Source organism: Candoia aspera, chromosome 6 (genome assembly GCF_035149785.1).
Source record: "Candoia aspera isolate rCanAsp1 chromosome 6, rCanAsp1.hap2, whole genome shotgun sequence".
Lineage (NCBI taxonomy): Eukaryota > Metazoa > Chordata > Lepidosauria > Squamata > Boidae > Candoia > Candoia aspera.
Window position 1 is genome coordinate 47,280,872 of NC_086158.1, and position 26,678 is coordinate 47,307,549.

At 37.5% G+C, this 26,678-nt stretch overlaps 1 protein-coding gene across 3 annotated transcripts in view; it reads left to right on the forward strand.

The window, feature by feature from the left end:
* The first annotated feature begins 226 nt into the window (after nucleotides 1-226).
* The window catches only part of ARMH3 (armadillo like helical domain containing 3), a 137,350-nt gene continuing 110,898 nt past the window's right edge, over nucleotides 227-26,678 (forward strand). The window contains exons 1-15 of one of the 3 annotated variants that reach the window (XM_063307038.1): nucleotides 227-473; nucleotides 4,563-4,674; nucleotides 4,898-4,954; nucleotides 5,075-5,221; nucleotides 5,815-5,922; nucleotides 6,816-6,908; nucleotides 8,178-8,252; nucleotides 9,146-9,232; nucleotides 14,243-14,299; nucleotides 14,992-15,035; nucleotides 16,348-16,408; nucleotides 16,639-16,685; nucleotides 18,680-18,755; nucleotides 21,075-21,168; nucleotides 24,212-24,313. In XM_063307038.1, coding sequence (XP_063163108.1) covers nucleotides 4,573-4,674; nucleotides 4,898-4,954; nucleotides 5,075-5,221; nucleotides 5,815-5,922; nucleotides 6,816-6,908; nucleotides 8,178-8,252; nucleotides 9,146-9,232; nucleotides 14,243-14,299; nucleotides 14,992-15,035; nucleotides 16,348-16,408; nucleotides 16,639-16,685; nucleotides 18,680-18,755; nucleotides 21,075-21,168; nucleotides 24,212-24,313 — 1,150 coding nt within the window. In that variant the 5' untranslated portion in view covers nucleotides 227-473; nucleotides 4,563-4,572. Of the gene's footprint in view, nucleotides 474-4,169; nucleotides 4,299-4,562; nucleotides 4,675-4,897; nucleotides 4,955-5,074; nucleotides 5,222-5,814; nucleotides 5,923-6,815; nucleotides 6,909-8,177; nucleotides 8,253-9,145; nucleotides 9,233-14,242; nucleotides 14,300-14,991; nucleotides 15,036-16,347; nucleotides 16,409-16,638; nucleotides 16,686-18,679; nucleotides 18,756-21,074; nucleotides 21,169-24,211; nucleotides 24,314-26,678 lie in introns of those variants that run through there. The other 2 variants (XR_010068199.1, XM_063307037.1) reach the window with 2 other exon arrangements.

The following is a 26,678-nucleotide window of genomic DNA, read 5'->3' on the forward strand; positions in this document are numbered from 1 at the left end:
TTATTAAGCAAACCAGGACTTAGTGTGACATAAAGTCCTATACTTTAACATAATGGAGATTGGTCCAGAGAATATTCTAAAGGCACAAAACAGTTTTACTACTAGAATCATGCAGGATTAGTAATGTAAAGAGCCTAGATTAGATACTTTCTAGAAATCCTGTATAAGCCATTCTGAAGAACTGAGGAACAGCAGCCATTTATATAACACTTGTAAATATCATAAATAAGACCTGTTTGCATGTATGGGACTGATATGCTGGATGTGAGTCACTGTGGGTTGCTATCAGTTTCTACCATTCTTCAAAGGTAGTTTTGCTTGATCATGCTAGCTTTTTCTGTAACTCATCACTATCTTTACACACACACACACACACACTTCTATTTTTCTATTTTGAAGTACTAATAAGGACAGGCTGTTGGAATTCCAGATGGAGAAATCTGAGAAAGTGAGCCACTGAAACTCTTGAATGGGTAAATGGTTGTTTTAAATATTAATAATTTAAGAGTTGAGTTCTTCAAATCAAACTTTAAGTCAAATTGAATGATAGCAAAAAAGGAACAGCTTTATTTGTGCTTGTTCCTTTTCTTTCCTGTTTATGTAACAGATGCTTCAGATGTTTTATAAAGGCTCATCGTGTCATAACATTTTATCATGACATAAGATAATAAGGAATCAAATACTTATGCTAGTGAAGGTAGTTGCATTACAGTTGGAACTTGTACTGTTGAAAACTATACCAGACAAGCTTTTTTAGAGTGGGCTGGAGGAGAGGGGATTACTTAATAACTTCCCTCAGAAGAAAATAATTTGATACTCTGTTTCTGTAGATAGGCTCATTCTTGTAGATTTCAGAATGAAATATAAATGGTCTTTGGTCCCTTTTATTACTGGGGAGTGGCTTTATGACTTATTTTGAGATACTTATTTTGAGATATTGCTCATATTAATTGTTTCTTTAGTTTCTTCCAGTTAGTTATACTTGTACAAACGAGATCACAATGGGCTTTATTTAGGGACACTGGAGCCATTTTGATGATAGAGATAATAATGGGTTTAATTTTGTTCATTTACAGTTTAATTTGGCATAAAATGAATTCCTGCCGTTGGCTGAGATTGCAAGTATGATTAGAAAATAACACTTCTTGTAAAATAATATATCCAGACCATGACAGTGCAGGTAGAAGAAGAATTCCCTGTCCTTCCCTACATGGTAGACCTTTTACCCCATGTTATCTAGAAAATTGTGGACCCTATTAAATGTGGTAAACTGTAACTCTGGGAATGGGGGGGGGGTCTTCCCAACATCTAAAAGAGGCACCTTCTATGTGTGGAGCTTTGCTGTCTGAAGATGCCTCTGATTTTGAAGTCAAAGATAAGGCTGTTGTGGTGGTGGGGGGCAGGAAAGTGAGGAATGAGGTTACCAGTCCATCTGTGCCAGCCAAATCTAAAGAAAATCCAATGTCTAGCACAGATTCTTCCTTTTCACTTAATATGCCAACATTGGCATTTCCATTAATACCTGATGGCATTAGATTGCTTTTGCTTCAATGGGACAAATATGACTTTTGGGATAGTTAGGTTGTAGCCTATAGTCTGATCTGAAAATTTTCTTGCATTAACCCTAAACAAAAGCAGTTTTCTCCATTCTGGTGGCCCACCATCCCTAACCAGGGCCAGGCTGGCTATTTCTTGTGGGTATTTCAGTCCAAAACATTTGGAAGGCACCAGTTTTGGAAAATTGAGTGGAAAGAGAACTTGGGAAGATTCACAAGGGTGGCATGATACCCCTCACTCAAAGAAGAAGACACCACCACAGCATTTTGAACCAGAAACATATTATTTTATCATCTGTGATATAAAAAATCCAGTCAGAGTATTCTGAGTGGATGCACCCAGTTTTGTGCTGCTGCTGCCCAAAAGTCTTGATTCTGAAAGTGAAGAGCCTGTTTAGATTTCACCCTCTGCCCAATTTCTAGATCTTTTACCCTGTTAAAACTTTTTTCTTCCCTTTTACTTTTCTGATTAGTAACACTTTTTTTCTCATAAAACAGACAATGGACTGTTTAGGAGAGAGAAAATATGGCAGACCTAACAGCTTTTGGTGACACAAATTTAAATGATTTTGCACTTAACTAGATGTTCTTAAAGGCCAATAACAGCAAGTCTAATAACTAGAAAGCAGTAACAGTATATGAACTGACTGGCCTGAAGTCATCCAATGTACATTGCAACAATGGGCTCTTTACTGTATGCCTTGTTTCTTAAGTCTGATTTTTGCATAAGATAAATCTCGGTGCGATGGTCTGAAATGGATGTTAGCCACTGAGAATTCTACCAGATACGATCATTGTGCTATTTATGCTTTTATTTAAGTAGCTATTGCACCCTCAGCTGCAGAATTAATTGTTAAAGTTATAGGCACTGTACTTACTTTGCTATATCTATGCTGTTTGATACATTATGTATTATACTTGGAGAAATCACTTGCCCTTCTGCTTTACCACTACATGAACACAGGTGATTGAATGGGAGGGATGGTAGAAAAACCAAGGAAAGGGGATCAGTTTTAGGATTTGGTGAATTGGGGAGTACTGAGATACTTGCTTTATCATTTTTTTATGCACAAAAATGCATTTCATCTTTTCACTAGAGACACTGAATAGTTCCCACTCAAGCTTTCCATGTTATATGTTAATTATAGTTTATCACAATGTGCATATCTGGAAAAGTGGACAAACCTAGCTCTCTGCATGTGTAGGATCTTTACACTGTCAAAGGTACACCTACTGTATGTGCTGGCTTATGTGCAGTAATTTATATGTACTGGAGTTGAAATGAAGATATGATGTAAAGTTTTATTTATATAAACTACCTTTCAGATGCATCTGCACTACTAAGAATCCTTAAATTATTTACAACCATAAAGTCAATGATAAAACAATATATAAAATAGTTTTTTTTTAAGATGAAGAACATTTACTAAGTAAATACAGTGTTTAAAAAATGCTTCACTGACTAGTACAAAATGACAAAAGTATGACCACCTGAATCTCATTGGATGGACAATTCTACAGTTTGGTTATGAGCAGTTAAAATAGACTTTCTTCTTATGCTACCCTAAATTAGATAGATAGATAGATAGATAGATAGATAGATAGATAGATAGATAGATAGATAATGTCACCACCACAGAAAAGTCACAAAGAGAGCCTTCTATTAAATCTTAGAAATTGGGTAGTTCTGCCCAAATCTAGATTAAATTGTAGGTTGGACACACAACTAGCCCAGAATGCAGCAGTTTGAGTAGTTATGGACATGTCTCAGTTCACCCACATAACTACTCCCAGAGCTGCACTGGTTACCAGCTAGCTTCTGGGGAATTAAATATGTTGGATGTCACCTTTGAAGTCCTACGTGGCTCAGGACCTGGGTATCTTTGGGGCTTCCACCTTCCAGTTATATCTGCCCACCCACTAAACTTAGGAAGAGTGGGCTCCCTAAGGGTCCTGTTTCTCAGAGAATTCTATCACCAGGGCACAGAAGCAGACCTTCAATCACTGCCTCCTTTCTTTGGAACAGCATCCCCCTGAGATCCAAATGACCTCTACCTGCTGTGATTTAGGAAAGGTATTAAGCTTGGCTATTCCTCAAGGATAGATAGGTTATGAGGCTGTTCCCTTTTGCAGAGGTGTCTGTCTGTTTAATGGTATTTTATTGTTCCTTGTTGTGTAACTCGAAGTTATAGTTACAATTGTTATTCTGTTTTTTTTTAAACTTTATTTAAGCATGTGGGGTCCTTAGAGTTGGTATTGATTTGAGCAGCATATAAACCCAGTTAAATAAAATAATATAAAATTAAAATAAAATACCTATATTTTTGATTTAGCCTGATGTGTGAACTGACTAACACATTAGGACTCAGCCTTATTTACAGACCACTCCATATGCAATATGGTGATTCAATTATTTATATATATATATACACACACACACACACATATATATACATATACATACATACATACATATATATATATATATATATAAACAATTTCATTTGTAAAAAATAAAATGTTTAAATTTTATTTTAAATTTTATTTAAATCAAATGTGTGTTTAAATGAGCTACAGTTCTCCGGGCTACGTGGGTGGGTTGATAAGCTTGTATTTGAATTTTCTGTTAGCCATGCAAATCCTTCATACAAACTTGTCTGCAGAAAAAAAAATGCACTCTTCTCTCTCTTGACCCTCCTCTTCATTACAAGTGAAATAATTCCTACACCAGATATAACAAGGGTAAACATTACATATGTGTGACCTTTTTTGGTATGTAAAATATACGGATGTATTTTAGTAAGCTATTTTTCTGTGCATCTTGCACCCAGGTATGAAAAATATGTCTAAAGGAGGCAAGGAGCTATGATAGTTATCACTGTATTATATAGTAAGTACAGTATGGGGTGCTTGGTGAGATCCAAGAAATTGCAAAAACATTAGGAGAAATTTAGAAAGGTGTAAAAGATTAGTTTTTTGATGTCTACCATATCTTTCAATCCACAGGTTGTAAGCCATGGCGCAATCTGAGAAAAAAGGTGGATTACTTCGGAAATCTTCATCTAGTAAAAAACCCCTGAAAGAGAAGGTTGTGTTAATGTATGATGAGATCTTCACAGTAAGTACTGGATTTACTTCCCTTTTATCATAACAGTCTTCTGTATTCTAATATTAGTAACATCTTGGACTATGAACGAGAAGGGAAGACTAAACTTCCTTAATGAAGTATCTCTTGGCATGTTTCCCCTTTCATGGGCACACTATTACAAAATAGTGTAAGGGTAAACGTGTTATATTCAGTTCATAGCCATCACTGTAATAGTGATCCCATTCTCTTTCAGACAGAAGATCCCAGTAAATATAACCCTCGGTTTTGGGAGGAGCTCTTCCTCATGAAGGTAATATATTAAAGGTTGAAACCATTCCTTTATATTTACTCTTACAGATACCCAATTTCTAGTTTTCCTTGTCCTCAGTAATTCCACGAATTGGCTTAAGCTCTACCTCTTGCCTGTCAGGTGAATTTGGAATATCTGGAAGGGAAGCTGGAATCTCTGGATGGTGAAGAGCTAATGAAGATAAAAGATAACATTAATTGCTTGTTCCAGCGTTGCATCTGGGCTTTAGGAGAAGAGCATCCGATCCGAGTGGTCAATGCATTACAGGTGGTATAAATTTCCCTTGGCTTTCATTAAGCAAAACTTATGAACTGACAGCTAATGATTGGTTATGTTAGGTCTAATGAAGGAATTAGTCTGCATTATTGAGGTCAGCTGAAATACCTGTTGATTCGGTATGCTGGATTGGGTATCCCTTCTTAAGTACTTTAACATCTTAGACAATGATAAAGTCTTTTCCTTTTTTATTGTTAGATGATTCAGGAGAGCTTAACATGTTATACAGTTTGGAAGAATATCAATAAGAAAACTATAGGTGAAGCTAGTGAAGTGCTTCTGCTGATGACACTATTTCCCTTAGTGAGATCTTTCCTATCTGCCTGTGGAGGTCAGGTTTTTTGTTTGCTTGTCTGAGGAAGGGCTTGGTGGAAAGGAGAGAGTCCTGTTGTACAAGTGAACTTCTGCTCACACAGTATTAGATTTACAGTATTGGAATTCACTCTAAGTGATCTGGGATATCATACTATTAAAAGGTACAATACTATAGATTTAAATTTCTGGGTCTGTAATGGCAGTTTTAAGTGCCCAGGAGGCTTTGTCTCACAGTTCCTGCATGTGTGGGTATGTGTTTTCTGCTGCAGACATTATGTGCGCTGATCCGTGGGGTTCATCAGAAGAACAAATCCACATCTGGCTTTGACATCATCAATATGCTGATGGGCTTTGACAAGGCTGAACTGTGCATGAAGGTGAAAGCTGCTATATTGAAATAACAGGTTTTGTTTTCACTCTAGTAACATGTATGTTATGTTAACTTCTGAACTAGCTGGATGATGTCAGGGAGGCATGAATTTTGGGGAGGGAGAACCCCACCCATCTTGAAAAGCCCACTGTGGCCTATGACTGTTCTCCCTCCACTCTTCAGTGCTGCATTTTGCCTGGTGCAGAAGCAGGGGGTAGGGTGGGTAGAGAGATATTGTTTCTGGTATGCTCCTGGACAGAGAGGAAAAAGTTGCCTTTCCTGTCACCTAGAGCTTGAAAGCATTTTTTCTATCTCCAGTCCTGAGAGAAGAAAGTTTCTCAGTCCCAAGGGAGAGAAAAGCATCCCACCTGGAGAAGAAACTTGACTTTATTTATTTATTGCTCAAATTTAGCCACCACCCATCTCCCCCAAAAGAGGGACTCTGGGGTTTGCAGGCTAGATTTTTCTCATCTGTAACTTAAGTTGTGGTCTGCCACTGAAGTTCAAAAATAGGCAGGTGTTCAGTTAGCAGAGTAGACTGTAGATAGAATAACATGCTTCTCCTTTCTCTTCCTAGGCCTCCTGATAGCCCCTAGAATAAATACTGACAAAATGTATTTGGGCTATTTGTCAAGGAAATAACAGAAAATTACAGCTTGCTAATAGCTTCTTTAACATTACAGCATGACCACAGAATAACATGTAGTTAGGTTCTTTAAGCATAAAATAAATTATGCAAATAAGTATGTTAGCTAATCAGCCTGACTTAGGTTTTTACCACCTTCTGCACAAAATACTGTATGAAAGGGATTCAGTACAGTATATCACAAGCACAGCATTAGTGAGGGTTAAAAGCAATGTGAGATTGCAACAATTTAAAATAACTATTCTCTTTTCTAGAATCTGATGGAGAGCTTGGATGCATTACTTTGTGCAGAAGGCTCTGAAAGTCTCAAAAGTTTGTGCCTGAAACTATTGCTTTGTTTGGTGACTGTAAGTAATAGATAATGATGGGTTAACTATAAAATATTTATTATGCAGACATGGGAAATGCACCTTTAAACTATTATAAGCTGTTGTGATACTGTAGTAATCACTATAACAAGTTTTACAAATAAATGTAATAATATATTAAACTTGTATGCTGCCTGACTCTGAGTGACCCTGGGCAGCTATATTACAGACTTACACATTTTTTGATCTAACTGTTGTATTAGATATATTAATTAGAAACTGCTCTTCCTTCCTCAGTTATGAAGGTGCTCCCATATATAGGCCCTGCTTTAATTTTTTTTAAATGAATGCACATAGTATGAGCAGAACACCCAATTTTGGTCATCCAAACCAAAAAGAAAAAAAGAAAGAAGTCATTATGAAGAAAGAGAAGTGGGTTAGAAGTAAACCAAAAGAAATAGAAATTCAGGGACTTCAGCATCATTGGTATTAAACAGCATTAACGTGGCTTTAACTCAATTTAATAACCTCTAGCATTCCCTTTACTCATTGTTCAATAGTACAACAGAGGTAGGAACTCTGTTGGTGATACTTCCAATATTAAATATTGATCTCGCTGCTACCAAAGAAATGTTTTGGATCCTTAAAGTTTGCTGTTTAGAAAACATTCATAAAAATTGATTAAAGCCCAAACAAAATCATTAAAGGATAATTGTACAATGAAGGCAGTCTGTTACTAAACAGAATGTTTACTATGTTTTATGTTGTGCCCAAAATCCATAATCCTGAGATAACAATAAGCATGTATGAAACACATAATTTAAAAAATTCCTTATGGGAGAGTTTAATAAAAGATATAATCGAGAGACATTTTTTTTTCAAATTGTTAGATCAGCCTTTCTCAACCTTTTGACCCTGGAGGAACCTTTGAAATATTTTTTAGGCCTCAGGGAACCCCTGCACATTCAGGCTCAAACATAGGCTACAAGTTACAAAATGATTATATTCGTTTTATGTGCAAACCTGTATATATGCATTAACAGTGTTCTTAAACTAAAAATAAAGAATGAAACGTGCTTCTTTAATGTGAAGTTGCCTGAATTTGAAATAATGTTTTAAATAAATCATGATCTTTCAGGGAATCCCTAGTGACCTATCGTGGAACCCTAGGGTTCCACAGAACCCTGGTTGAGAAACCTGTTGAATCATAACATACACGGATTCATTGATAGCAAGTGATAAGAGCATGTTTGAATTATTTTGGAACTGGAAAACTCTAAAAATCTCTAATCCTTTGATTCTACTTAGGTGACAGATAACATCAGTCAGAACACAATTCTGGAGTATGTGATGATTAATAGCATTTTTGAAGCTATCTTACAGGTAAGTTTCCTTATTCCCCCTTACCTCTGGGCTGCTAATTTTTGATGAAACATGAGTAACCCATGGACTACATGCATTTTTGGCTGCTTCGTTCTGCCTTCATCTGGATCTGGGCAGGATGAAGGCAGTACCCTTGTAATACATACGACTATGTGACTGTGTGTCCATGGACCCTAATCTGTCAGCAGATGTAGGCTTTGGGACTGAAATGGTTGCCAGCACACTTGCCATAATCATACATACACTTTCCCTTCATGTTGCTTAAATGCAAATGTGAGATAATTGTAAGCAATGTGGTAACTTTTCACATTGGTAGGTTTTAAGAGTTCTTCATCCAGATAATTTAGTAACTTTGTGCAAGAAGAACCATACAGGATAATCTAATTCCCTCGATAGTACTGGGCATCTATCTGCACGCATCTGTTTATTTCCTCGGATATGCTCATTATTTTTCAGGCAAGAATTTGGTTTCAGTTTGTGATTTATTCATGAAAGAAGACAATTTAGCTCTGTTCTAAGCTTATAAGAAGAGCCAGTTTGGTGTAGTGGTTAAGGCATCAGGCTGGAAACTGGGAGACCATGAGTTCTAGTCCCACTTTAGGTACATAAGCTAGCTGGATGACCTTGGGCCAGCCCCTTTCTCTCAGTTCTAGGAAGGAGGCAATGGCAAACCACTTCTGAAAAACTTGCCAAGAAAACTGCAGGTACTTGTCCAGGCAGTCTCCAAGAATTGGACACGATTGAACAGATTAAAAAAAAAAAGCTTATAAGATGCATTTTGTCTATAGGAAGTATTTAGCTCATCACTCTACATGTTTTTGAAATCACCCATCTATGACTCCTTGAAATACATAGTTTTGATGAATCTAAGCTTTGTCTGGTCTTATTCTTAGATCCTTTCCAATCTTCCCAGTCGCAGGGAACATGGTTATGAGGCTGTTGTCCTGCTTGCCTTATTAGTGAACTACAGAAAGTATGAGGTGAGTGCTTGACACGGACAGTGAGGTATTAATGTGGTGGAGCTGTGAAACTACAAAAAGTGTAGACAGACATTCAGCCTTTCCCTCCCTGGAAAGGGCTCTTGCTCTTGGTGTTGCACTGTGCCTTGGAAGTATAATGTGAACGTGAGGACAATTTCTACATCTTTGTTTGGGAGACTGTTCCAGCAACAGTTCTGCATGTTTGAGGCCTTCCAAATGCCTTTGAAGTTCAGTGTGAAAAAATAGCCCGAGCCCTTTTTTCCAGGTTGGAGCTGCACAGGGGACTGGGGGTCACTGCATTTCCTAGTTTCTTGGAAATACATTGCTGCTTCAAAGTGGTTTATTATTCCCTGCTAGAATGGCTGTTTGTTTGCTTCTGAACTACATAGCAACAGCATACAGCAAAACGTAACTGGGGGTTGAGATCATTCCCATTGTTGTGTTACGTTTCACAAATATGAACATCCATACAAATCACAGTGGGGGGGGAACCTGCTCCTTTCCCTCGATTTAAAGGTATAGATTGTTTCATTCAATTGATGGTGATAGAATATAGTCCGAAGGAGAATTGAGGACCTGAATCCTGGTGTTCAATAACAAAGTGATAGTGATATCATGTTAAAAATATGAGCCCTGCTTCTATTGTATTTTGCATATGTTCAAAAATAATTTACACGACTGCAACATACATTGTGTGGGACAGATGACTTTCAAACTACAGCTGGTCCAAAATGTAGTGGCCGGGATGCTAACTGAAACAAACAGGAGTAGCAGTATAACCCCAGTGCTCTGGTTGCCATATTTGTTTCCAAGCCCAACACAAAGTGCTGGTTTTAATCTATAAAATTCTACATGGCTTAGTCTCTGTGGACTTACGGGGCCGTCTTTCTCTGAAATAGATGTGTTGTGCCCTGTGTGTTTTGACTGAGAGCAGATGTGAAAGTAGAGGGATGGGGTCCTGAAGGAAGCCCCAACATTCTGTGGAACAACATGCTCCATGAAATGCTTAAAGCCCCAACCTATTAGTAGCAAATAGTAGGTTATGAAAGGTATCCTACTTCAGCAGGTATTTGATGGATGATGCTGAGCTGCCCTTCATTGATTTTGATTTATGTGATTTGTGTTATTTGTGTTATTTGGTTTGGGTGCTATGCATATGAGGTTATTTTAATATATGCATTTTTTTACATTTATTGTAAACCATCTTGAAATTTGAAAGTGAGCAGTATATGAATGGTTAAATAAATAAATCATATGAAACTTTCTCGTAAACATAAAAAAATAAGTATTTTATTAAGTAGATACAAGCTTCTTATTCCTTTCTCCTTTAGAAACAAATACTAATTTGGAAACAAGTTTTTTGGTCTTTCTAAAGGCAAGATGTATTTGTGATTCTGCTATTCTTAAACTATTCTTTTTTCCCCTTCTCTCTAATTTGCATGTAGCGTGTAATATTTTGATAATGGTTTTTAGCTTTTGCTGACTTTTCAGGATATGAGTTCATTGTTTTCTAAAAGTTGCTGAAATCCTTAATTTTCTGGCTGGGGAAGCAAGGTCAATCAAGATGTTTGATTTCTGTAGTTCCCTTGGGATAATAATGCTGTCTCTAGTCAGCACAGAATTCATGAAAGGGAAATTAAGCATAAAAATATTATTATACTTGTTATCATCTCCCAAGAACTTCTACAAATTAGAGCACAATACTGTTAAAGTTCTTTATTACAGTGGAGCATTGGGAGTCACTAATTGAGTGCGTTAGGGAAGGAAACCGGAGGCAGTCAGGGGGTGTCAAAAGCAGAAGTGTTGATGTTCTACAGTGGAAGTAAGTAATCTTCTAAGGAAAGTCCTGCCTCTTGGTGACAACATTTAATATATTCATTTTGTTCTATGCTTTTGCTACTGAACTACCTCATCAATTGTACCTATTCCCAGCCTATTTTGGGGATTCATAGTGTGGTAAAATCTTCTGTTTTTAAGAGCATTTAAGGACTGTCTTCTTACATATATACCTTTTAAAAAGACATTTCTTTATTCTAATCAGTCTTGGGAGACATTCTTATAATGTCTGTACCAGCTTCGCCCCTTCCTGGATCGGGAATCCCTTCGAACGGTCACTCATGCCCTGGTCACCTCCTGCATAGACTACTGTAATGCGCTCTACATGGGGGTACCCTTGAGGAGTATCCGGAAGCTGCTGCTGGTCCAGAATGCGGCTGTGCGGGCAATCTTGGGAGCCCCAAGGAGGGCATAACTCCTTTGCTGTGCGAGCTGCATTGGGTACCAGTTTGCTTCTGGGTCCAATTCAAGGTGTTGGTTATCACCTTTAAAGCCCTACATGGCATGGGTCCACGTTACCTGAGGAACCACCTCACCCCCATCACATCGACCCATCCCACCCGGTCAGGCAGAGAGGGCATGCTACACCGGGCCACAACTGGGGGGGGGGCAAGCGGGGCACATGCCCCGGGCACCATGCTGGGGGGGCACCAAAATGAGCACTGAGGGGGCGCCAAAATGGGCACAGAATCCAAGTTTGCCCCAGGTGACACAGACCCTAGTTGCAGCCCTGATGCTACGTACCCTGTCCATGAGGGGTTGCCACTTGGCAGGGTCTAGGAGGAGGGCCTTCTCTGCCGTGGCACCCGCCCTGTGGAACAGCTTATCCCTGGAGGTAAGACAGGCCCCCACTCTCCTGGCCTTCCAGAAGGGGGTGAAAACATGGCTATACCACCTTGCTTGGGGTGGGAGGGGGGATAGCCATTCTTGGGGGTGGCTGGTTTGGTGATCGTGCCAAGTACAAACCTGATTGCCATCTTGAATCTTACATTTATTTATTTATTTTATTTATATTTCAAATTTTTGTCACTGCCCATCTCCCCCAAAGGGGCCTCTGGGCGGTTTACAACAAAATAAACAAATTAAAACCATAAAACATAAATTACGATACAGATTATCATTATAAATAGATAACTATAAGATCCTTGTGGTGAAAAGCTCTCATTCAATGGGGAGGGCACTACGGCGCCAACCACCACCAGAAAGAGCTGTTGCCCTTCCCATCCCAAGCAAGGCAGCAGAACCAGGTTTTCAAATTCTTCTGGAAGGCTGGGAGTGAAGGTGCCTGCCTCACCTCTGGGGGCAGAATATTCCAAAGGGCAGGTGCCACTACTTTTATATCTGGTATTTTTATATTTTTACTGGTATTTAAGTATATTTATATTGGATTGATTGTATACTGTATCATTTTTATTGACTGTTATTTATTATCTGTAAGCTGCCCAGAGTCGTCGTGTATGAGTTGGGCGGCAAAGAAATTTGATAAATATCATATATCATATATCATACCTGGCATTTTGTTATTCTTATGTGCATCATGCTTCCAACAGTGAAAAACTTTTCTTGCTGTTCATGTGTGTGTGTGTTTATTTGCTTTTTCGGTAAGTTATGAGGATCCTTTTAATTTTGCTGCTACTGTTGCTAATCATACTGTTTCCTCCAGAATTTTGAAGGTGGCTACATTGTTCCATTAGGTTAAAAAAAAGTAATTTCATTGAATATATATTTATTTTTTTATGATTTTAGTGTTTCATTTTCTATAAAGTTTTTTCAACATATTCCATATTTAGTGGAACAACTGTTCTAGTATTTATTATTGATCCAACTCCTTATAGTTTTCACTGCAAAATCTTTCTGATTTATAGAAATTGCCCAAACTAGTACAGAATTTCAGTTTATTGTCTGGCTGAGAGCTTTGCTGCTATCACCAAGGGCCTTCTTTATAACTATTTGACTTCACTGACCATAAAGTAGCAACTTCATGGGTGAAAGGCATTCCCTGTTATTATTGATTTTCTTTTTTTTTGGCTCAAAAGTCTTTGATATTCAACTCTGAACACCAGGCTTCTGAAGTACTAATTAGATACAGCAATTTAGCAGTCAAAAATTAAGAAGTTGCTGCTATTACTTTAATCTTAAGGCTTCTAATCTACTGGTAAATTTACATGAACTAGTTTGTTTTTTAAAGACCCATAGTATTAATTATATTAAATAGTAAGACTTAAACATCAAGCTAAGGAATTTATGCTTCCAGACACTGCCAGCCCATGGTTTGGGGCATAGTTTAGCTCTAACAGAAAATGTTTAGGAATATGTATTTAAAAGAGCTTCCCTGCTATGACCAAAGGACATAGGCTGCTATTGGGTTTAATTTAGTGCAGTTTTAGACATACCTACTCAAAAATCAGCCCTGCTGAATTCAGTTTAAGTTATCCACATCTAAGATAATTATATATAGGATTATATCTGTATGCATTTGTGACTTTAAAGGGATCTTTCACAGTTCTACCCATTCTCTTATCCACAATTAGTTTTTCCTTCTTGGTTATGCAAATATAAAATATTAGCTCCGTATGAAAAGCTATTAATTTAATTTCAGTGCTTGAATATAGAATTTCGTATCTATGTTAATTGCTTATCTAGTTTTGAGGTGTCATCTTGCAGTCTGGGTTTTCTTGCTAGGCTGCACATTGAACTATCCAGCTCTATTTCTTACTGCTTCACTTTTTGTCTCTGTGAGGTTCCTTCCACAGTTCAGTGCAACTTTGTGCACAAGGCCTATTAAGGCTATGTTAAAAAAATTAACAGCCGAGTTAGAGTACTAGTGTTTGTCAACTTTGTGGTTTAAGAGAATCTTAAATTCCAGTAGGGATCAAGATTGAGACCTTTTGCATGCCAAGCATCTTTTCTCTCTCTGAGCTCTGCCAGTTGTCTTAGCATCCAGTGACTGCAAAACATGCAAGTGATAGAAATGTTGCAATAATTCTTCTTTCAGAGAACACTTTAATGCCAAGGGTGAAACCTTGAGTGATGCGCAGAAAACTGGAAAACCACCATTTTAATAGAAACTGTATGAATTTACTGTGATAAAACAAAATGAGCAAGGCTTGAATGAGGGTGTATTAGTTTTGCTGATCATTCAATTAGCCCATGACTTTCTTTTCCCTTTTGCAGTCTGTGAATCCTTATATAGTAAAGCTGTCTATTATAGATGATGAAGCTACGCTCAATGTGAGTATGATATTGTAAATTTTGTGTGATAGAATGATAGGAATAAAGTGAGAAATGAAACATGAATTAAAAAGGGTGCTCAAAGGTGCTTTGGCTTCCATATCACAGTTGAATAATATTGCAGTACATACGGTATGCAAGCTATATATTACATTGTGCGCTTATTTCCATTATTTCCTTACTTTTTCTGACTTTTGAGGATCCTATGACTTTGAAGAAACAGTTGCAAGCGTGGGGTTAAATTATTTTGGCTCTTCCAGGAGAATTGCTAATACGATTAAAAAAAATGTTTATCTTATTTTTTGTGGCATTTTATATCCTGTATCTTTTGCCCCCCCCCCCCCCAATTCAAGACAGTGTACATTGTATCCCCATAACAAACTTGTGAGTGAGGTTAAACTGCCAAGGTCACTTAGGGAACTTAATAGAAAATGTTGATTTACTGTGATTCTTTCCTAGAATTAATCTCATAATCTAGTCAGTACACCAGACTGGTTCAGTTAGAATGAGGCTTCTTGGAAAGCATTATACAACTCACTTGAAGAATAGTCACAATCTTGCATAAAATGAGGCCTTTAGTTTATTGACTAGTGTTTAAAGTGCTACTGTGAATGATCTGAAAAAAATTTGAGAGGGGAGAGTTGCATTTCTGCCCTAATTTACATGCACCTTTCTATTTTTCTCTTTTGTAGGGAATGGGTCTTGTAGTTGCCCAGGCATTATCAGAATACAACCGGTAAGTAACATTAAGTAATGTCTTTTGGTTAAATGTGTATCTTCCTGAGAAAATGTATTCATGTTCTTTTGCAATTTGTAAGAGCAAAATTATGAAATAAATGTCTGAATTTTTGAAATGCTTATTTATGGTGTCATTCTTCTCTTCACACACAGGCTAGGCTTCACAGAACAGATTTATTAGCAGCTTGGCTTTGTATGAAAACTGGCACAGTTGCATTTACTTTCTTCCTTAATTGCTGTTGGCTGTACCTTTCTGTGAACAGCCTCTTACCATCATTTGATCCCCAGAGACTAAATCATTTAGTTCTTTCCAAAAATCAATTTTGGTTAAAGCAGTTTAAATTAAAAACTGGAGCTATAGACCAGCCAAATCTTGGTCCACTTCATTTAGTATTCAGATATCAACTTTTGATATCAACTAGTGTGAATTGCTTGAAGGAGAGTATATCATTCCCAGCAGGAAAGAGCGTGTGGTAAGCACTAGTTGGATTCCATTCTCAATTTTTTGTAGATTGCAGTACTTTCCATAGGTTGCTGTACAATGACATCCTCTGTCTTTTCATCACTACATTAGAAATAATTCACTGTTGTAAGAGAGCTGCCCAGAAATTCAAATGCATTTTTAGCAAGCTGCAACTGCATTTTGTTTCATGTCTTAGCAGAAGAGAGAAAGTGTAATTCCATTAAATTCCATTAAAAGAAAACTAGGTAGACCTTTTAAAATACCCGAGAAGGTGCTATAAGGCCGCTAGTTTATATGTAGAAAGTTCCCAGTTTTACCCTTGTATTTGTCTGTTGAAGCATCTTGTGCACCAGCGCTGCTGAGAAATGGATAAAGTGATGGGTTCGACCTTGGAGAATATGGGGGTGGCTATGACCGACAGGAAGCTCTGGCATGGGCTGATCCATGAAGTCACGAAGAGTCGGAAGCGACTGAACAAATAAACAACAAAATTATGTTTCTGCATGAGAAAAAGATGACGAATCAATATAAAAATAAAGAACTTGGAGCATATTTTATATAATAGGCAGTGTTGGAATGGATGGAACATTGAATTCAAAGGTCTTTTCTAAATCATGTTTTTAGATATCTTTCCTTATCAATCTTGTTAGAAAGGCAAAGTTTTTGTATTTCCCATTGGCAGCAGATGCTATTTCTTTCCTTTAAAATAAACTCAGACATCATTTGGAGGACCTTGGATTTTTAAAAAAAATGCTTATTTCGTAATAAAAAGAACAGATTTTGCTTGCTGTGTATGATGCTCATGGCAACTTCTGTTGCTTTATCTGCCACTGCTGTTCTTGTTCAGACAGTACAGAGACAAAGAAGAAGAACATCAGAGTGGATTTTTCTCAGCCTTGACTAATATGGTAAGAAATCAGTGACTATGTGTTGTCAGTCAGTGCTTGCCATGCAAGGAGCCCGGTCCAAGATTTGCAAGAGGAGATCTAAAATGTTTCTGTAGATGTTATAATGGGCTTAAATTCTGACTCTGTAGAAAATACAAAGCATCTCTATTACTTTTAGCCCTTTGGATCAGATAGCTTAGTGGAAGACTTCAGTGTATCCTAAAGCTATGCAATACTACTTCTTTCCATAGGTGGGCAGTATGTTTATTGCTGATGCTGATGAAAAAATCTCAGTCCAGTAAGTACATCCATCAGATGACAAATTTAACTCTTTGATTTAGAAGTCTAAAACATAATTTATTGCTTACTAGAACTGGCACTTAATCTTCTCTTACTTTATGTTTTTAAAATAGTACTAGCTCAGCAACCAATACTGGAGATAATAACATAAATGCCATCTAGAATATGAGTGAACTAGCAGATGCTGCATTTGCATTCTGAATTTGTTTAAGCAGTTTTTCTGCTCTTATTCATTGGAAATGCAGTGAACAACTAGAAAGTAGAATTGTAATGCACAGGATAGTGGGTTAGCATTATTCTGGAGCAGGAGCATTATTCAGGCTTAAATTCAGACAAACTAACCAAAGTATTCAGTACCTAAAAACCTTGGAAGCTAAATCTAGGACACTATAGAACTAAGACATTTTCTTGGTATTTTGAGCTGAAGATTGTGAAAAATGAGGGTTAATGGCTAGAATGCAATTAACAAAAGCTCACTGTGAGGATGATAAAAGACAGATGAGAGCTGATTTTCTGACATATAATGTGGTGGTGGCAAAGAAGTCTTGCTTGACTGCCACTTGCCACTCCTGCATCCATACAACATAGACTGGTGGACCTATTTAAGATAATTAAATGTTAAAGGTCTTGTTGAAAGCCTGGAACATCTGTGGTTATAATCTTAAATTTTGTAGATAAAAAGCACTGAATTTGAAATGACAGTGATTTTAGAAAAGCCAGATATGGATAGGATTAGATCACCACCTTATGCTTTAAATGGATTCTTATCAGCTTGTGCAATCACAGTATGTAATAAATTGTTTGGTGGATGCAGGTTTACCACCCTTACCATCTTACCCTTTCCACCAAGGATATGGGAAGTGAACCAATTTTTGAACCAGGTCCTATCCCTTACCCTGCTCTAGTCACAAGTAGAGAGATGGATCTGTCAGAACAGTGTTCTTGTGAGTTCAGAATGATAAAATCTCATGTCTTTTCCATTCCATGAAGAAATGTATGAATTTTGGTAAGCCCAAAGTAACAGAACAAAATCCTTATCTTTCTGTGCTAGCCAAATTCATTACATGCACCTATTTTTAGCCTGGAGACGTGTATCTATGTGCTGTATAGTTCTTGAGTCTGCATGAAAAAAGAGGCAGTCGCCCTAATCCAGCAACCCCAAATATAACTGAATACATAGGAAATTCGAATCTGATCTTTAAGGCCTTATTGCCTCTTGGATGAACAATCTTTCCGTTTCATTTTCTTTTCTAAATATCAACATTTCTGGAATTTTGAGGTTAGACTTTGGTAATGCATTCTGTGTGGTTGCTGCCTCTGAAGATGATCCAGAAATTTGATATATAGTATGCCGAGATGTTGATGGGAACAGGGTGAATGGAACATATGTCATCAGTTCTGTATCAAATGCACTAGTTGTCAGTGTGTTGCTGATTTCAATTCAAAGTGTTGATTGGTTTATAAAACCAAAAATGGTCTGGGCATCAAGTTCTGAAATGTTGGTAAGCATGAAGGACAGGACTTTCATACTGATTTCCTCCATATTGTTACAGCTTTCTGAAGTCATTTCCAATGTCAGTACTGCCTACTGTATATAAAATGCATTAATTCTGAGCTGCTTTCTTCTAAGCACAAATTAATGTATTACATAAAATACTCCTATTTATTTAAGAACAAGATTATTTTAATTGATCTATTCATAATGCTACCTAGTTTTATTGTATTGTACTGTATCTCTTAAGTGTTATTTACCTTCTAAAGACTACTTCTTACAAAAACCACAATAATAAAGTTCTACAGCAAATGGCTTATAAACATTATAATAAATATGAGAAAACACTCTGAAATGATCTAGGTTTCTGATTTGTGGGTTCTTCTGTTTTGTTAATCTGAGTGTCCAAAATTATCTCTTCCCATTGGTGTAACTTGGCAAAGTATTCTAAGAAGTTTCATTACTGCAATAAATGTGTTTCTCTTGTGTTCTTTTTGTAGAACTAATGAAGCTATCCTATTGGCTCTTTATGAAGCTGTTCACTTGAATCGAAACTTTATCACTGTATTGGCACAGGTGCAGTACAATTCACTTTTGTATGAGGATGTCTGTAGAATCTCAGTTGCAAAATAGCTCAGGACTTTGGAGGTAGCTGCTCTAACAGAGATTTAAACTCATCCTGTGTGTGTATTTGGTCAAGTGCTGTGTTTGAACTCAGTAACTTGCTTGTGTTTTGATTTGGAAGATGGAACACATGTTCCTTTTAATTGGAACATTAAAGCATTCTATTCTGTTCCTCATTCCTGTTCACCCCTCTCCCACCCAAAGAAGACAGGAGGCTGATCAAGTACCTAGACAGCTCTGAACCCCAACATAGGATGGGAGAACCAGCATAGTCTAGTGATTGAAGTATTGGAGTGGCACCACAAGGCTTAGGTTCTAGTCCCCCTTCAGCTATGGAAGGTCAGTGAGTGCGTTTTGGCCAGTCACTCTGGCTTAGTTCAAACTATCCCACAGCTCTATTGGGGGGGGGGGAAGGAGAAAGGAGCACTCAGTATATTGCTTTGAGCTCCTGTACAAAAGGTAGGATATAAATCTAATAAATAAATATCACGATCAATTACTGAATCAAGAAATAAGTTTGAGTCTGTTTTGAATATATCCATTCATTTGGCCAGCATGTGTGCTGTGCTGTGCAATGCATCAGTGCTGTACAGAATGGTGCTTTCCCCCCCCCCCCTTTCTAAATTCATCAGGTCAGATTGCTTAGGAAGAGGCTTACCTATAGGGAAGATAATTAGACCTGGAGCAAAGAGAATTCTCCCTAAGCTGGACCAAGAATAACATTGTGGTGATCATTTAGACTCGAGAGGAATCTCTCAGCTGATTGGAATCTAGAACTATACAATACCTTTTCCTACACCTAAAGTTGTTTGAAAATTACATTCAATTTCCAGTATTTTTCTTTTATTTGTGCAGAGTTTGTAGAAGCTTGCAAAAAATAGGGTTTTTAATTCTATCTCTACCATTCTTTGTTCTTAAGTGCTTTTAAATGCTGTTGTTTGTATGTGGTGAATACTGGTTTAAATCTGGTTTAAATTTGTCTGAATAGAATCAGAATTTAATCAAGCTGTTGGTGTACCTGCGTTGCTCAAAATAAATATTTCAAGGCTTTACTGTGTCATTTTAAAAAGAAACTTGGTATCATAAATAATAAATCTAGTATAAAGATGTGCATAGTTTACATACATGTTTTTGTTTGATGTTGGGACCATAGCTGTGATGAGGATAATAATTTATGTATGAGAGTTGCTTTGTTCAGTTTATTCACCTTTGTATAACCTGTATATTTTAGAGCAGTGCTAAACAGGGTCCATGTTGGGTTAATGCTTTTTCAGTTGAACAATACAGGAATTACTGCAATTTGTACAAGCTTAAATTTCAGAATTGCCACACCAGTATCTTGTGCTAGGTGGTGCTGTTATACTTAGCTGGAACAAGAGTTATAAAACCTGATTATAATAGAACCCAAGTAGTTAGGCTATGGAAATAGAGTCATTTGTGTGTATTATTTTCAAAGAACAGTTTATTTCAAAGTTAGCCTCAGAGGTTAATTTCAAAAATTGAGAAAATGATAGTTAATCCTTAGAAGATGTGCTAATGAAGAGTCCATTAATAAACCAAGCTTTCAAGATTTCTGCCACATCATGCCCCTGTGTGAACTTGCATGAAATATTGTACAATTAAAAAACAGATTGGTAGTTCCAAAACGCATTTCAAATCTGCTTGCTGCTGAGAGAACATTTGGAGATATGTTGATATGAAAGGTACTCTGTGAAACAGACTTCATTATTTCACTGCTGAATATAAAATAGAACGGTATGCTGATCTGAATTCTTGCCTGTTTTTATGGATGACAATATTACAAATGGAACCCTACAGTTAAATCAGCAATTAGATGGGGAGCTTCTGGCTGAGATGAAATGTAGAGAGGACTAGTAGAAGCAGGTGGGCAGAAGAGGTAACAGTAATAATATTTGTATAGCTGTGTGTTCTCCTGAAACACCTGGGTTAAGCAGCAGGGTAGCAACATGATGCATTGACTTACTCTTTAATCAGGAATATATTAAGAGAGGGAACAGAAGAAGAGGGAAGAAAATATTGCTTTCATAGCAACTGTTGTAAGGAGAAGATGTTAAGAGACATGTTTTTCAGTAATTTCTTATATGCGTGGAAACAATATGACAGATTCTAGCAAGGGTTGTAGGTATGGTACGACAGTGGAAGAAAAATAGCTGCAACATCAGGAACAGGGTGAAATTGCACTGAAGGATACTTAAGGTAATACCAGTGTCACAGAATATAAATTTATCTGGATATATGTTTAATTCCCAGAGCCATCCTGAAATTGGTTTAGTGGCAATGCCAGTAAGCCCAGTTCCGACTACACCCGTTACTCCACTTGGAACCACACCGCCTTCCTCTGATGGTGAGCTGTTCTGTCTATTTTCTGTGGATGCTCATTGCATTTCTATACTCTAGGCAGGGCAACAAGTGGCCTTTTCACGCAGAAAAAGCATAAGGCTCTAAAGATCCTGGAACCCTACATTACTGGGAATGAATTACAGAGCCATGGTTTTAACTGGCTTGACCATAAATTGGTCCCAAATGAGAACTTCTCTGTGACTGTTCTTTTTATGAGATAGGACATTGCCCTTAGGCAGGAGGCAAATACATGGTTGTGTACATGAAGTTGTGGGTGCCAATCCTAGATAATAGGATCAGTTGTCTGTATCCACTTGCATAGTTGCCCTGCAGGTGTTGACTGCTTTATGTGTTACAAATATCTTAATGGAAAAATATGATGTATTTCAATAAAACTTTATAAGCATCTGGGTGAGAACTGAGTCTTACCCTGTAATAGCTGCTATTAAGGTCACTCTGGTATCCTAGTAGAAGAGTATTCTTCTCTGAAAGATAAATTCTTCGTTGCCATGGATATCAAAAACCTAAGGTTTTTTAGAAAACAATTGTGTCTTCTACCTCTCTGTGTATGTATTCTATATGATGCTAAGGGTTGAGAGCTGCTTAAGCTTCTTTCAGATTATTCATTGCAAATGCGTCTGCCCACACACATTTTTAATGCAGCAGGCAAAATTTGTGTGCTTACCTTCAACTCTCTTTTTTCCCTCATTTTGTAATTTACATAGACAAATCCAAACTGTTGTAGATATGCACAGAGAGTGCTACTTTCCCAATTCCTGGAGATTAATTAACTTTATAAAAGGAATTCTTATTTTGGCCTGATCAATACAGACCTGGGTCTACTTATGGTTTTCATCCCTTTTCCGTTCTTCCAATGGCCCAAGGAATGTGTCCACATTTTCTTGCTCCCCAGTATTTAATTCTTTTAAAATAGCATGCCAGGGTTATCCCAACTCATATTCTGTCACAAAAAAGCCAGTTTAGGAATAAAGCAATACTTTGACTTACAGTTCATATTAGATACGACTGTTTCAAAGTCAAAGGCCAGTTTATCTCTTGAAGCATGTAGCCCAGAGTACTTGCAGTCCTGAGTACTTTAACAAATGCTGGATTTTGCAAAACAAACTTGCATTCTTAGATCAGTTACTCTGCTCCTGATTTGTACTATACATTGAACACTCTTCTAATGTTTCAAGTTAATATTTATTTATTTAGAAAATTTATATTGCCACCCAACTTGTGTAACCGCAACTCCAGGTGGCACTTGGCAAGTAAAAACCAAACAGAAAACAATAATTACAACACGCACATGCACACACACACACGTACATATGTACATACATGCACATACACAAAAGAAAAAAACAAAATCCATAACCAACATATCAGACAACATACAGCCTGGGTTAACTAACACATGTATCATCTCCCAGAAGATGGGCTCATATGTCATCCTGGCCTGCGGGAGAAACCAGGGTTTTAAAGCTTTCAGGAAGGCTAACAAAGTTGGGGCCACACTAATCTTGTCTGTGTGTGTGTGTGTGTGTGTGTGTGATTATGCCAAAGGGCAGGTGCTGTCACAGAAAAACCATACCTCCTAGGTCCCATCAGTTGACATTGCCTCAGGGAGGGGACCTGGAGCATACCTGTCCTATGAGAATGTGTGGGATAGACAGAAATAGTTGGTGACAGGCAGTCCCACAAATACAGTAGCATCTATTCTTGGCACAGGATTAAGATAAGATAGGTAGCAAGTTTCTCCATAGTGATTAAGGATAAAAGAGACAAATGACCCACCTTTTTCTGTTGTTACAAAAATTGTATAAGGTACTTGTCACCATGGTATCTTAAATGCTGAATGTGCTTGGTGATGTTAAGTAATTCATTCACTGTGTGTGCATCATAGAACACCAGAAAGGCCTATTATAGCTGTCGGATGCATAATAACTACTCTGAGTGTAGTAGGGCTACTATTGGAAGGTTGAGTGCTTCTGAAGTTGGGCAGTGTTGCTGAGTTTCAGGCTTTACTGACACTGATAAGAACAGCTTTCTTCCCTGTTCTGATGTGATGGAAAAGATTTGTTATTGAATTTACCTATCTCAAATACTTAATTATGCTCATGATTGTCCTTTGGTATCTCAGACATGAAAGCAGAAAACACACTCGGCTTGCAATAATACATAGCCATTTTATCTTAAGGGCTTGAAAACAATTCTTCAGCCCAAGAGTATCCTGAAAAAAAAAATCTGTAGTGACCATTAGATGGAGAGAAGAAGTTGGATTTTGAGGCTGGTGTGTGTTTGTGTGTGTGTGTGGGGGGGGGAATCTTATAGGATCCATGTTGATTGAGTTTGAAGAAGCAGTAGGACAATTCAGTTCTTAACAATCCTTGAGGGGTAATGGGTATATTTTGATATATCATGTGTGCTAATTTGGGAGAAAAGAGTTTTGTCATTTGGTTTCATTACTTGCATATAAACCTAGTTGTCAGATAAATGGGCAACTGGGAAGAGAAAGGAAGTGATACTGGACTTCATCTCTTCCCTAAGTTTGGTCCACACCTGGATAAAAAGATATTTTAATATTTGTTTACTTATTTTGCTGGGCTTATGCTGCTCTAATCATGTCTGATTCTGAGCAACCTCCAGACCTCCAGACCAATAATAACTTTAAAAACTAAACAGAACAACATAAATATTACAAAATAATAAATAACTTCCCAAATGCCAAGGAACAACCATAACAAAATCCCTGTCCAAGAGAAACTGGACTTTGCATTATATACTTTATTCGGGCATTTCTGTTGGGAGTGATCCTGTTGCACGGTGTGCTGGTTGGGGTGGCAATGTTGCTCTGTTTTTTCTTGTCCCCAGATTGGTAATCTACAGTGGCTGTGCCTGATGTCACAAACCATTGTTAGAATGAAGAAAAGTACCTGTAATATTGAATACTGCCATAGGGGAGACATGTTGCTATACCTCCATTAGGAGGGATTTCAAAATGATTTGGTTCTGCTGATGAGCAAACCTTCTCTGGCTTTTCCTAGTCATAAGCACTGTGGAGCTGCCCTTGGATGCTGACGTGCAGACAAGCAACCTGCTGATAACCTTCTTAAAGTACAGCTCTATTGTCATGCAGGATACCAAAGGTAGGCAGTGCTATTGATACAGCTTTATATTTCTGAAATGAATTGGGGGAAAGAAAGGCTTATTACTACCTTGGCCGCATACAAGAAATCTAACTAGATTCCTCGTGGATAGTAAACGTCTTCAGACTGACAGAATGAACTGATTTCTTATTGCCAGATGACAATTATAAGAGATCAAGGAGCTCTGATGTTGAAGGGGAGGAAAACCAAACATAGAAGAAGAAAATCTGTACTTTTGGGGAGTTGGAGAGACTCAGCATGTTCTTCCACAGATATGAAACAGCTGAAAATTATATCTAAGAATGCAGAGGATAGGGAGGGTATATAGCACTGCATTTCTGAAAACACCCCAAAGGGAATACTACATAAAACAGAACTCTGAGCTGAGAATAAACATTATGTACTCTTCAGAACACAGACATGTGATGCTTCCTAGCTAGCAAAGTTGGCTTGTTGTGAGTTGGTACAAGAAGGCTGTATCAAGGTTTGGCTTGAATTTAAAAGTTTTGGCTTTCTACAAAAAGTATCATATTGGATGATGGTGGTTCACTCATGGATAGCTGTGCATTCTGCTATCACTGCAGCTGGGTGAGCCATAATGGCATGTGCACAAACATGCACAGGCTAACTTGCAGTTTTATGTTATGTTGGCTGCATTCATGCATTATTTTGATCATTCGTTGAATAAGGTGGGTAGTCCTTCAGACAAGTAAAGAGCTCAATTCTTGAGTTGTTTTTACTTCATCTCTTCAGTCAGTACCCAGTATTTCTGTATGCGCATGTGCATGTCTTTTTATATACACACACACACAAACACACGCACACACACAGTATATACACACACACAATCTATATTAATGTATGTGTTTGTCTATGCACATGTATGTACGTATGCAACGCATTTTGCCTTTTATGTCTTTTGGGGGATGTCTGTCTGTGTGTTTTTCCCTTGGGGCTGTATTTGTGGATATTCTGTGTCAGCATTTTTAGTGGGATTTATACATGTCTGTTTCTGTTTTGCAAGACACATTTTCATGGAAGAATAAATGGTGAATTTTTATGTAGGGTACACCCACTTCTTGTTCAGCAACTTTGTTGTTAAGCAAAATGGTCACTAAGTGAACCATGTGACAGAGAGAGAGAGAGAGAGAGAGATGCTGCAAAGATCGCTGGTTGCTGCTGTCTCCTTTAGATAAAATTCTCTCGTGCAGCAACGCTAGCATTACTCTCACTCTGGTATGTGTTGTTCAGGCACAGAAATTTGGTCGCAAGTGCACACATTGGTTGGAAAATGATTTTTTTATTACTGTTTAGTACTGTTGGATTTGCAAACAGTCACTAATTGAGGTAGTTTTTAAGAAGAAGTGACTGTATATGCTTGGGGATATTTTTTTAGAGTATCACCATCTACTTTTCCTTGAAATGGGTCTTTTGTGGTGCTTTCTGTTTTGCATTTGAGGTCCGGTCCCCATCTCTGCCTTGTGCTTTGAGATGAAAAGTACATGAATGGTCATGAAAAAGAATCATTGCCAAGAAGGATGAGATGGAAGGAGAAAGTAAATGAGGGCGGGTCGGCTTGAAGCGCATTTCTTTAATTGTTTGCATTTGGGTTGTTTTTCCTTTACAGCATCATGAACTGGTGATCTAGGTATAAAACCATACCAGGATTTTGTGATTTGTGATGCTGTGTCATCAAAATGAGAATCATAGCTCAAATCATAGCTTCAAACTGAACTTTATTTCTGGAAAGTTAACCATGAGTTTTTGGACATTCTGATAAACCAGAGTTAGGTTAAACCAATCCTGATTTATGTTATGTACAAACTACACCATTGTATTAAATGATAGAAATAGATGTGGGTCCCCAAACTTATCAAGGTAGCATTATACAGTTTCTTTTACATTTGCATTGCAGTTTGGATAACTATGCATGAAGACATTAAACATCATGTAGTACATTTTTTCTCTATATAGTATGTGTTGTAACAGTAAGTTCTGCAGTGTGTTATAACAGTAAATCATGGGTTCATTTCATTTTCAATATGAAAGTTTTCATTTTCCCCCTGTTTAAATGTAGAATGCTCATAAGTTCTGCTGTGTCTTTTCTTTTCACTAGGAGTATGGTAATGGTTCCAGGCACCCTTCCTGACCTATAATTGAATGGAAATGTTGAATGCTGTTTGCTATAGTGGGAGTGACTGATTATCTGCCACAATGGATTTGGAGTTTTCAGAATTGATGCTTAGTTCATTTCTTTTAAGTGTTCAGCGTGACCAGTATTTTATAACAAATCCTCTAATTACTATTCTCATGTTGGCGTTTTCTGTTTTTAACAGTCCTACTTTTCCTTTGTTTGGGAGTGAGA